The 13,089-nt window shown below is 50.9% G+C and overlaps 1 protein-coding gene and 1 long non-coding RNA gene across 4 annotated transcripts in view; one reads left to right on the forward strand and one right to left on the reverse strand.

The window, feature by feature from the left end:
• The window catches only part of LGR6 (leucine rich repeat containing G protein-coupled receptor 6), a 122,894-nt gene that overhangs the window by 86,076 nt on the left and 23,729 nt on the right, over positions 1–13,089 (reverse strand). For all 3 annotated transcript variants that reach the window (XM_050763016.1, XM_050763020.1, XM_050763017.1), the window contains exons 2-3: positions 6,112–6,183; positions 3,642–3,713 (exon numbers count right to left, since the gene is read on the reverse strand). In XM_050763016.1, coding sequence (XP_050618973.1) covers positions 3,642–3,713; positions 6,112–6,183 — 144 coding nt within the window. The remainder of the gene's footprint in view (positions 1–3,641; positions 3,714–6,111; positions 6,184–13,089) is intronic.
• LOC126939611 (uncharacterized) lies at positions 1,252–4,381 on the forward strand. The gene is made up of 4 exons (XR_007720429.1): positions 1,252–1,327; positions 1,626–1,771; positions 3,644–3,749; positions 4,271–4,381. It is a non-coding gene; the product is annotated as an uncharacterized LOC126939611 (long non-coding RNA).

Raw genomic sequence — 13,089 nt, forward strand, 5'->3', positions numbered from 1 at the left:
ATGTTGGAAATTTTATTCTGACTCCTCCACTTTAAAAGGTGAGGAAATGGAGGCTCAGAGAGAGGAAATCTGAAATCCTTCTTAACACCTGTTCTGGGGTCTGGTGAGGCTCTGAGTCTGACCTCAAGGCTTCTGACTGCACATGAGATCTACTTCCTGTCATCCAGTCCCTTGAAAGACTGCCTCATGTACAGGGGTGATTCAGAGGGGGCAGCCTTCTCCCCTGAGCCAGGTTAGTGAGGCTCGGACAGAGCCCAGCACTCCCAAATGACCAGCATGTCCTTTCATGGGTCAGCTCAATTCAGTTCATCAACACTAAAGGAGCCCAGACTCAGCCAGGCATGGTCACCGCCTAGCCAGGCGGAGAGTAAACACAGTTATTGTCAACTGAAGACAGTTCCATACAGGGTGAAAAGGGCTACACTAGAGGCTGGTTCAGGGAGATTTCCTCCAGGATGGGTCCCAGAGATGCTAACTCCCAACCACTCCTCTATGGCCTGGAGCCAGGGTTTCATGTGGGATGAACCCCAGCTGAGGAAGCAGGAGCTGCCTTCTAAGAGCCTTCGTCTTTATCAAGATGGCATGGGCTAAAAATCCACAGTCACAGACTTATAGGGATTTCCGGCTCAATCCAGGAGCAAGGCACCTGGGAAAATCTCCTGCCCAGTCTCTTGAGGGCAGGACGGGAGGCAGGTCCTCAGACTGTTACTCCAACTTCCCAGATCTGGGCCTGGTGAGAAGCAACTGAAGCCCAGCAGAAATCTTTCTAGATGCCAGGTCATCTTATGTCAGGCCAATCTGGCATAAGGAGGGAGGAACTTGTCTTCAGAGGTGGGAAGATGACCAAGCCTCAGGCCTCACCCAGCTCTCTGGGAGGGCAGCTCTGGGGAAAGAAACCTGTGATGGAGACAAGACAGGAAACTTCTGAGATAAAGACTGGAGAAGTCTGACACACACACGCACACATACATCCCCACACCCTTAGGCCGTAGGTCAAGATGCAGGAGCTCTGGCCAAAGCTGCCCCTGTGTAAAAACAGGTAGGACAGGAGCCCCCAGAGGCTCAGGCATTTTTCCCACATGCCTAGGACAGAGGGAACTGTGGCTTCCCTTAGCACAGCTCCAGTGCTGAGCCAGGATGGTGAGACTAGTAATGGTTAAGATTAGCGTCTGGACCTTGCCAGCTCTACAGGACAGAGATAGCAGTGTGAGACCGAAAATTCCCCGCAGGGGCTGACTCTCTTGATCTGAGCCTGGCCAGAGCCTATGGGTTGAAGACTTAGAGAGCTCGCAGAGGAAGAAGAAGATCTTAAGAGTAATATTTCCAGGTCAGGCAGGGATGGGTGGGGGGTGGGGGGCGGTGGGAAAGACATGAGAGAGGGCTTCTGTCACAGTCATTTAAGAAAGGATCAGAGAGAGAATCTTCTTTATTTAATCCTTTGCCTCGGGAGAGAAGGACCAAGGCAGAGTGTCCCACAGGGAGAGCCCGGCCTCTGAAATAAGAAGAGGCCACTCAGATAAGGGTCCCAGGCCCAGAGAAGACTGGGGAGCAGCTAAGGTGACCGTCTCCTGGTACAAAAAATAGGTTATCATTATCACGGTGCTACTGCTCTATTTTTCTTGCAGCTCTGAAAAGAAAGCAATGGAAGGAACTACAAGGGAAATTGACATCAGACATCAGAGAGTAATTCATGCCTAGGATGCAGGTGGAATCTTCTGCTTTGAAGCATATAGGAGGATAATTCCCCAAGACCACCCAACTCATCCCTAAGGTAGAGAGGTTCTATAGGCCAAGGACTGACACAAAGGCTTTGGGGGACCAGGTGATCTTTGAGGATGGGGCAAAATGGGGCTCAATGGCAAAGTGGGGGAGTGGACAGCCTGGCTGTCCTCAGCTCCCATTCAACTCCTGCCTACAACCTCTCCCTGCTGCCCTACTCACTGAGCCAAGGGTGCCATTTGCAGAAAGGGGGGCGGGAGGCCTGTGGTTTCTCTGAAGCTTTGATTTATTGCCTAATGCAGGCAAAGAAGAAAGAGGAGGCTCATCTCTAAGCCGGAGTCTTAGGAATGGGACGTGAGTCTCACATCTTCTGAAGGCCCAGTAAACAGAGCCCTGCTCTCTAATCCAGACTGCAGGTCTGAGCCTGTCACTGGGCACAGACACACCACCAAGTAGGCCGCCTGCACTGTGTGTCTGTTTCAGAACGCCTCCCCTGCTCCCCAGGGCAGAGATGTTTATGGGGAGAGAGACACAGAGAGGAGACAGGAAGAAGCAGAACTGAGAGGCAGGGAATAGTGGGGCAGGGAGAGGGAGAGCAAGGTCTGAGACAGAGAAGGAGAAGGGGGAGACAAGGAGACTGAGGCTGGTGACAACAGGAGAGACCCAAGGACAGAGCAGAGATTAAGGGAAGGATAGAGACCAGAGAGCCTTGTGAGTCAGAGATTCACAGACAGAGGGGCCAGAGACCAACAACACAGGGAAAGGAGAAAGTGCTTAGATGTGGAGTGTTGACCTTGACCAGCTGGAAGCCTGGAGCTCATGGGCCAAGCGGGGTAGGACCACCACTAACCCATCAGCAACTCTGAGTACATTGTTAAAAGATATCCCTTTCTGGGTGAATACAGCCCCAAGCCAGGGCACAGGACTGGGATTCAGCCCCTTCTCACTTCCTTAACCAGATGGTCTGGTGCAATGAACAACCTGCTCAACTGTCTGCAAGTCAAGTCAGGGGTAAGGGAGTAGCAGAGTTGGGAATGACTCACCACTTTAGGGAAGCCCCAAATGCTCATTCTATTGCTCCAACATCATTCCCCAATATCCTCCTTTTCTTCCCAAACCAGACCCTGTGGCAACGCACCCTCCCTGGGAACCTCTCCTATCTACCTTCAGTCCCTATGCATCTGCTTCCTCCCAATTCTTCTTACCCTCACTCATCATAAGAATATGAGGAGGCTTGGGGAGGACAGTCTTAGTTGGAACAAAGTGAGTCATGAGTTGGGATGGGAGGAGATTATGTCTCAGCCTTCCTTTCCCTGAAATGGGCAATCAGTTTGATGGCAAGTGGAAGCCAGGTGAAATAACAAAAGGTCCTCTCCAACTCTCACTTACCTTTTGCTTCAAAGGGAATAGGCAAAGGAGGAGCAGGGAGGAAGCAACCTGAAGACTGAAGGAGGGAATATGTTTACAGCCAGAATGGAAACTCTTGCTGCAGCCACAGAGACTAAGGTTGGGTTGCAAGGAGAAGAGCCAAAGAAAAGCCACCTGGATTTCCCCTCTCCAGAAACAGTCTTATCCCTTTCTTGGGCTAGAGGTCATGGGGAGAGACCTGTGGGTCTGTAACTGAACTCAGCCCCACAAAGACCTATGTCGATGGTCATTATACACTTTATTTTTTTTAATGTTTCACTTCCTTTTAGTGTGGCTGAATGTAGCAGATACAATTAAATGTTTGTTGACAAATCATAAAGTTTGTTACAGACAAGGTGAAGCAAAGAAATGGAAATAACAATTGAAACTGAAAGTGAAGATAAGGAAATAATAAGCAAGGCAGTGGTAAACCAAGACCTGGGTTCTGAAACTTTGATTTGCTCACAATTCTCAGTGCTGCAGCTTTATGTAAAATTAGGTGTACCTATACTTACAGGATTTTCAGGCTGTAGAGACCAGAGAATGCTTGTCCTGGGATGTGTGAGAGATGGTTCCCAGAGAGACGCCTGGAAATCAGAGACAATGGTCAACGATGTTGGCAGGTAACCCAAGGAGGTGGTGACCTCCATAAGTCAGTGTCTTGGGATAGGGGAAGGGAGGGCGGTGGTAAGAACTACCATTTATTGAGATCTACAATGTGTTTAATACTTCACATGCATTGCCTCAGTTCTCACAATAATCCTGTAAAGTGCCTATTATTTTCCCCAAATTTCAGATGAGCAAACTGAGGCTAGGAGAAGTCAACCACATCCCCTAGGGGTCACAGAACCAGTCCATGGCAGAGCCTGGTGTTCTCGCCCAGACCTGACTAATTTCAAGGCTCACAGCCACAGTTTCCCCTCATCCTGTTCTGTACTAACCTGGATTACCCACCACCTGCTCTCAACTGTTGGACTGCATCATACGGTGTCATCAGTGGAGGGATGAATACCAGGGGGTGTGTCTGTGTCTCTCCAGGCCCTAAACTACACAGCTAACCCCCACTAATCCAGGAGGGTTAGGAAACGGGGTGTTGTGATTCATCTAAGATTCTGGTCTAATTAAGCATTTCCACGTTTGTCAGGGGCAATCACCAGATCTAAAAGGAGCAAATGCAATGAAATACACTCAATGCTGAAACCTGACTGAGCAGAGTTTAATTGTACATGAAGGCACTGCCTGATCTCCAAAGTCCCCAGGGATATTATTATGTGCATCAGTTGCTACCAAGAGGCTTGTAGATATGGAGACTATTCAGGCATACCTCAGAAGCTATTTTTAAAACATAATAATAAAAGTCTCTTTATTTGACATATATTGTTTAAAAAAAAACTGTGTGGAAAGGCATCGTGACATCTGAGGTCTCCTAGCTTGGGTTCTGTAGGTGGGTATTTGCCGTGGAAAGGTCCTTTACGTGGAGCCTCTAAAATGGGTCCAGACCTCCCATGACCTGAGAGGTCTGCCTGAGCTCCTTGGCCTTTGCTTTTGCTTTGCATTCCCACCTAAGCTAGGTTATCTCCCCCTCAAAAGGCCCCTCCACTGCCTCTTACCCTGTCCATCTCCTTTGAAAACTGGTTTAATCTTCCTCCTCCAGGAAGGCTTTCCTGCCCACCAGCCAGGCCGACCCTGACCACTTCCTTACACAGAACACCCTGGATGCCTGAGCCAACAGCTGCCACACTCCCCTGCTAACTTGCTGGCCACACTACTCTTCAGCCTCACCTGGACCTGGGGGTGGCAGGAAGGCTTTTATCTTGTTTTCTCCCAGAGCACCTTGAGCTTGCCTGTCTACTAGAGGGGGTTCAACAGGTACTTGGTCTGGAGACCAAGCCATAGCCCTAGGGATCAAAACTCCAACAGGGGCAGGTTGACTGTATCCTTGGGGAGCACTGTCTAGGGTCAAGGTGGGGACGTCTGTTAGGGGAGTAGTGGGGCCAGGGTAGAGGTGAAATTGTGAATGCTTTCGGGGCCAGGAACTCACAATTTGTGAAGTTTCTTTGTTTATGATTTTTTTGTTTAAATTCTAAAAGAGTTAGACAAATTCTGAAAGAGCTGTAATCCTCAGTTTGAGAAGTTTAAGCAAAATTTCTAGAGCCCCAAGGATCTATGTGGTGTGAAAATAAGAATAAACAGGGCTAGGAGGTGTTGGAAATATAGAGCTAGGATGAAAGGAAGGATTGGGACAGAATGACCTGGCTTCCCAGAGCAGGCAGTCAGTCACTCTAACCCAGGAGATGGTTTACTTATGAGCCTCCCTCACATATAAGGCCAGATTTAAGAATCTCAACCTGAGAGCAACCACTGTGGGCAGGGATTCACCAGGGAGCACTTTGTTGAGGAAATGGACCTTTACTGTAAGGGAGGGTCTAAGAAGTGGATCTTTTAGGCCATGGGGAACTACAGAAAGCTTTTGAGCTGGTGAGATGCATCCTGAAGGTGTGCAGAGTAATTTAGAATGGAAGGAGGGCATCTGTCTGTTTGGAGGCTGGTTCAACCCCCAGATGTGAGCGGGCATCTGGGGCAGTAGCAGTGGGACTAGAGAAACGGGGTGGAGGTGAGAGACATCCCAGAGAAGAACCACCAGGCCTTGGGGAGGGGATGGTGGCTGGACACAGGGGATGACAGCAGGTCAAAGATGACTCCCAGGGAGAAGTGTGACTATTCACATTAGGAGGGAATGCTGCAAAGAGGAACTGGTTTCAAAGAGCAATGAAAGCTAGATCCTAGACTTCCCATGCCATGTGGCCCAGCATGTCAATTCACACCTGGGCCAGGTGTCAGCTAAAGAACACCCTTCTGTCAAGAACAGTCTTAGCTTCCCAAGCCCCTTTCTCTTCTCGACACCCCACCTCCTGGGGAGCCCTGGTTCCAGAGATGTTAGACACAGCCCACGCTTGCCTCCCACCCTGCAAAGCGTCTACTCACAGCTCCTCCAGGAAGCGCAGGTGGTGGAAGAGGCCAGGCTGAAGCTCTGTGAGGTTGTTCATACTGAGGTCCCTGGTGGAGAGAAAATGGGAAAAGGAGCTGTGAACTCCCCACTTGGGCCATCTGGCACTGTCCAGGTGCCAAACCCCCTTGAAGGACCTCTGAGATTCCCACACTACCCCCCACCAGGCCATTCTAACTCCAAAGCCAGTCTGGCAACAGCAGCTGCATTCTCTCTAAGAGCAAGAACTAAGCTGGGAGTCAGGCCTCCTGGGCCATTTGAGGATTCTCTCTATATGGTCTCCCACTTTCCCCTCTGCCTTTCACCGTTCCTTTGTGAGACTCCCCTGGGACTGGCTGTGATTGGGATTATGCAGGAAACTGGCCTCCCTATAAAGGGAGGAACTAGAGTAAAATTCATAGAATTTCAGAGCAGGAAGGGAGGGATCGCCAAATACAAATAATATCTCATCCACGCTTTTTACCGGTGGGGAAACTGAGGCCCAGAGATCACTGCCATTCTGATCTATGGAGCAGGCTCATTCATTATTCATGAACTGGTAAGATGGTCCCTGGGCTCCCCATGGGGGACCATCCTCTGATTCAATCCCAGAGCTAGTGGCATTTCACTGCCCTTTGAAGTGCCTACCAGGCTCTACCTGTTTGCTTCCCTTAGTCCAGGGGTCCCCAAGCCCGGGGCAGTTGACCGGAACCAGGCTTTGGTCTGTTAGGAACCAGGCGGAACATAGAGAGGGAGGTGAGCTGAGCGGGCGGGTGAGCATTCCCACCTGAGCTCCGCCTCCTGTCAGATCAGCCAAGGCAGCATAAGATTCCCATAGGGTCGCAAACCCTACTGTGAACTGCGCATGCGAGGGGTCTAGGTTGTACGCTCCTTATGAGACTCTAACTAATGCCTGATGATCTGAGATGGAACAGTTTCACCCCAAAACCATCCCCCACACTCCACCCCCATCTGTGGAAAAATTGTCTTCCATGAAACTGGTCCCTGGTGCCAAATAGGTTAGGGACCACTGCCTTAGTCCACCTGGAAGACTTGACCCTTGGCACGTCACAGAATTGGCACACCACTAGATTCCCAAAGGGTGTAAGCATCCCAGTCCCTCTGCAGATCCATAGCCTTGATCATCTTAAGCGCATATCATCTGACAGACCCTGTGCGGGGTTTCAGTGTCACTGCCCTCTTAGAGGCCCTGAACACAAAATAATCACAATAATTACCCTGGCATTTACTGGAGGCCCACTCTGTGTCAGACACCAGCTAACCTTTATCCAAACAACCTCCCTCCATTCTCATAATAACCCCAAATTAGCTTCCATCATTATCTCCATTTCACACTCAAGAAAACAAAGAGAAAGGAGCACTGAGCTTTGAAGTCAAAAGGCCCTGAGGTCACATCTCTCCTCTGCAGTTACCTGTCGGATCTTGGGCCGTTGACCGCTGGGCCCCTAGTTGACCTCATCTATAAAAATAGGACAGCACCAAGCTGGTAGGGTGCTTGTAAAGATTAAGTGAGCTCATGTTTACAGACTGTCTAATAAATAGTACGGGCACGGTACATATTTGCTTTTCCCCTCCTACCTTTCCCTCAGTGTCCTGTGGGCAAGTGCCCCAGCCCCACAGGCCAGTGGGAGAGGGGCTGGTGCCTTTTCCACAGGCCTGTGGGGCTGGGACACTTACCAACAGGACACTGAGGGAAAGATGGAAGGAAGAAAGTAGTAGAGAGGGGTTGGTACCTTCCTCTGTGGGTCCCACCCTGTGTTGGCATCTTCTTCACAGTTTGTGCCTGGGTGAGCAACAGTTTGTGAGACTGTGTATGTGTGCCTGGCACATTTGGGTTCCATCCTACTTCAAACTCCTAATACCTGATTCTCATCTCTGCCTGCCCCTTCCCTGAGGGGGTACAGAGGTGGGCCCAGACCAGACACCACAAGGCTGGGCACTGCCCCCCAAGCCTTCTTGAGGCTTTCTCCTTTCCCTAGACATGCACTGTCGCCCTCAAACCTCAGTGTCTCCATTTCCCCACAAGAAATGCATGTGCTTTCTGTGTGTGCCCAGAAAGGCAAGCTGGGGAACAGCCAGGAGAGCGTGTGCTTGGGAGTCCTGTTCCAATCTATAAAAAGACTGTTTAGTCTCAAATGTTTTATCTTTGATAAAGCCTGGGCTCCAGACTCCATGTCCTCCAAGGAAGGGAGACATTCCGTGCAGGGTAGAACCAAGGAACTGGCATGCTGCACCCAGCGCTGCTTCTCATCTACCGTTCCCTCCCTGCTCCCCTGTGGAAACAGCAGGGTCACCTCTGGGCTTGTGGGTCTAGAAACGGCTCCGCAGAAGCTGAAGCTGGTATGCTGTGGCCACAGTTTAAGGTGGGAGAGAGGCAGAACCGAGAGAGTTTGTTGATGGATTTTTTTTTTCCAGAGTTTCACTGTTATCACCTAGGCTGTAGTACAGTGGTATGATCTCGGCTCACTGCAATCTTCGCCTCCTTGGCTCAAGCGATTCTCCTGCCTCAGCCTCCCAAGTAGCAGGATTATGGGCGCCTGCCACCATGCCTGGCTATTTTTGTATTTTTCGTAGAAATGGGGTTCACCATGTTGGCCAGGCTGGTCTCGAACTCCTGACCTCAAGTGATCCACCTGCCGTGGCCTCCCAAAGTGCTGGGATTACAAGAGTGAGCCACCGCACCCAGCCTGTTGATGGATTTTAAGCCAGGGTTTGGTCCTCAGGATGTTTTCAGGCCCCACTAGCCTCAGATTGTGGCTGAAATGCGAAGGTGCAGGAGCACACTGGACAGTGTCAGGAGAACGTAGGGCGACGCCCACAGAAGCCCAAGCTGCAGAAGCTGGGCCGGATTGGACTCCTCCCCCGGTGTCCCACCCCTGGCTCATTCTCAGCAAGGCAGGAGGCTCGAGGTGCCGGAAAAAAAATGATTACCTCTAAATATTTACCCTGTGCATTTCTGGATGTGTCTCGACAGGAACGCAGCGGGAGTTCAAGGAGCACTCGGGGCATGTGACTCAGGCCTCATCACTCAGCTGTCCCTCCAGGGGCCGGCCGCAGAGGCTCTGATGTCCCTCCATGGCCCCCACGCCACCCACTCCCTGTGCCCCACCACCCTGACTAGCGGCCTCATTGTTCTCCCCTGCGGAGGAGGGGGCCTGAACCCCTCCACTCCCCCCCACATCCTGCCCCAAGACAACACAAAGCCCAGCTGCAGCGCTCACTAAAGGGGCTGGGGTGGGGCAAGGAGGCGAATTTCAACTGTTCAAGGGTGGAGGGAGCCCCATTCAGGGCTGGCTCTCTCACAAAAGGAAAAGGGGTAAGACTGGTGCCAGGGGAAGGGGAAAGAAGAGGAGCGTGCAGAGCTGGAAGCAGGAGGTGAAGTGGGGATTTCAAGGCCGAGAGCCACCAAGCCAATGCCACGGGCCCTGGGAATGGCTAAGGGCCCTGGCAAGAGGCACTGGGCCCTGCTGTGGGGAGGCTGTGCCTGCACAATGACAGGGAAGGAACTGACACACAGAAACTCCAAACACAGAGGTTGCTCTGTCATGTTGGTGGTTCCTACTGACATATGACTGTCCTGGGAGGTTGGCTGTGCAGCTGGTTTTTTGTGCAACTCAGAGAGCACAGTTCAAACATTCAGGCCATGCCTGGACCCAGGGGAAATAAGAGTGCACCTTGATCCTTGGGTGCTTGGGGTTTGGTTGTGGCTACATTCACTGGGCTGCATGAACTTGTAGATATGTACAAGAAGTGGAGGTCATGGGTTGGGATACCTGGGCTCTTGGATGTACTTGTTTTGAGGGTGCTAGGCATGTGTATGTCATGTGTGAGGGCACATGTGTTTATCTGTACATATGCATGTACAGCAAGGGGATTGAGATGATGGGTTGTGACTTCATTCTGAAGCCTTCTTCTTGGGAGCCCTTGGGATACCCAGAGGGGCTATGAGTCCTCTCAACTGGACACAGCCATGATGGGGTGGGGATGGGAAATGTCTCAGGGAGGGGCTTACAGGAGGGGAATGGAGAGGAGAGAAGAGAGGGGCAGTCCTGGGCATGCGGAAGTTTCTGGCTGCACATGAGGAAAATGTTCTCAGAGTTTCACCCTGTGAGGCAACCAGACCACCCAAGGAAACTGGGTAAGGCGGTGTCACCATGGAGACAGGGAACAGGTTTGATAAGAGGGAGGATGCTGGGGAACGGGTCGGAGAGCAGCTGAAAGGGGCTGGGATCATAGGAGACCCTCCACTGAGGCAATCTGGCTCATACCCAAGGGCCTGAGGGGATTGGGTCTGTTTGAATTTTTCCTATGGGAGGAAGAAGCAGTGAAAGACAAGCCCCTGGGTCCCCTGCGGTGGACCTGGGCGAGCTGTGGCCACTTTCCCTGATGGAGAAGAGGCCAGAGGGGCAGAAACCCCTTTTCCACTGTCCCACTGTGGACTCAGGTTGCCCATCCCTGCAGCCAGGAAAAAGCCAGTTATTTTATTTATGTATAGATTTAAGGCATATAACTTGATGATCTAATCTCTGTATACATTGTGAGATAATCAGCACAATCAAACTAATTAAGATAGTCATCACCTCACATAGTGTGTGTGTGTGAATGTGTGTGAGTGTGTGTGTGTGTGTGTGTGTGTGTCTAATAGGAGCACTGAAGATCTACTTTCAAGAAAAAGCCAGCTACAGTGGCCAGGAGGCGAGCCCCTGGGGTTGGCTATGCCCCACAGTCCCCTCCTTTGTGAGGTGCTCCCAGCACCGCCTGTCCCCATGGTATTTTGCGTACGATCACTCAACAGTGCTTACTGAGCACTTATCATGCATGTAGGACGGCACCTGCCTTTGTCATCCCCCCAGCACAACACTCACTAGCTGTGTGACCCTGGTCATATCACTTCCCATCTGTAAGCCTCCATTTTCTCACCTGTGATATTGAAATAACGACACTAGTTACCTCACAAGAATTATAGTGTGGGCCGGGCACGATAACTCATGCCTGTAATCTCAGCACTTTGGGAGGCTGAGGCGGGTAGACCACCCGAGGTCAGGAGTTCAACACTAGCCTGGTCAACATGGTGAAATCCTGTCTCTACTAAAAATACAAAAATTAGCCGGGCCCGGTGACAGGCGCCTGTAATTCCAGCTACTCAAGAGGCTGAGGCAGGGAGAATCACTTGAACTCAGGAGGTGGAGGTTGCAGTGAGCCGAGATCATGCCACTGCACTCCAGACTGGGCGACAGAACAAGATTCTGTCTCAAAAAAAAAAAAAAAAAAAAAAAAAAAAAAAGTTGTAGTGTGAGGTAAATAAGTCAATAAATATAAAACACAGTGCTGGCTGGGTGCGGTGGCTCACACCTGTAATCCCAGCACTTTGAGAGGCCAAGGAGGGTGGATCATCTGAGGTCAGGAGTTCGAGACCAGCCAGGCCAAAATGGCCAAATCCCGTCTCTACTTAAAATACAAAAAAATAGCCAGGCATGGTGACGGGCACCTGTAATCCCAGCTACCTTGGGAGGCTGAGGCAGGAGAACCGCTTGAACCCGGGAGGAGAAGGAGGCTGCAGTGAGTCAAGATCACACCACTGCACCCCAGCCTGGGCAACAAGAAAGAAACTCTGTCTCAAAAATAAATAAATAAATAAAACCCAGTGCTCAATAAGTATGCCTTATTATTAATATTCTACTCATCTAACTGAATTATAATTATTACTATAGAATGACACAGATGACTATGTGTTTCTTCAAGGCAAGGACTTAACCTTAGTCATCTGTGTATCCTCCAGTCCTATCAGGGTGCCTGAAATGGGATGCTTAATAAATATCCAAATGAGTGCATTACAGACATAGACAGGTGATGTTCCTGTGGCCGAGCCTTTACTCTAGGGAAGTTCTTCCTCCTGCCTAGTGTCAATGTCTCCCCCAGCTGCTATAAGGGCCTAACCTCTATAAAGAAACTACCATATGCTTAGTTCCAAGCTGGCACCCAATCCATGAAGGCTGTTGCTCACAATGCTCACTGTTCTCTTAATCAGGCATCCTCTAGAGAAATTAAAGTGAGGTCCTCCTCCAAATAATCCCTTGGCTCCCGCAGTGGACCAGCAGCTTTCTCCCGAGCCTTCTCTCAGTCTCTGACTAGTGCTTAACGAGCTGCCCAGACAACCTTCAGCAGCAACCCCTCCCCATGAGGGCCAGGCTGGGCCGGGCACATATCCTGCCATGTCAGGAGACAGCTCGTGGGTTGGCAAGGAGCAGAACAGGCCACTGTTGAGAGTCCAAAGGTGGGGTTCTCTCCCACTGAAAGGAGCCAGGAGACAGGCTGGCCGCCACAGAGACCATTTGGTGCTCAGAGAACACTTGCTGGATTCTTCTGTCAACAACAGAAGCAGGTGATGGGGCGGAGAGGAAATAACACAGAATCTGGAATCAGAGGACCTGGTTCCATTAGATGAATGCTAAGTTCCCGGCCAGCCCTGAAGGTCATGAAGTTGTTTTCCCACAGGCTTCTGTGTGCTGAGCTCAGTGCTGCTTGAGATACAGACAAAGCCCAGGGCAAGGTCTGGGCCATCAAGGAGTTGACAGTGTTGCTGGGGAAGGACTGTTTACTCACAAAGGGACGGCAAACTTCCACATATGTACTCCGCTTTGTTCTGCAGCCACCCTCCCAATTAGGTTCTAGAACATGTGCCCAGACTGGAGAGTACAACAGACACTCAGGAGAGAGGGTGAGCAGGGAAGGCTTCCCGGGCAGAATGAGGCGGGGCATGGATGAGACGTGAGCAGCCCACAGAACCGAGTTCAGAGAGGAAAGCACCAGAGAGCACCTCATGTTACTTGTGGGGGCTCCGTCGGCATTGCGGATGGGCAGTTCTTCACTGGGCGGGACTGTCCCACTTGCTGCAGAGCTTTTCGCTTCCCTGGCCTTGCTCATAAATGTTTGGAGCATCTCCCTATTATTGTGAC

The sequence above is a fragment of the Macaca thibetana genome, chromosome 1 (assembly GCF_024542745.1).
Source record: "Macaca thibetana thibetana isolate TM-01 chromosome 1, ASM2454274v1, whole genome shotgun sequence".
Lineage (NCBI taxonomy): Eukaryota > Metazoa > Chordata > Mammalia > Primates > Cercopithecidae > Macaca > Macaca thibetana.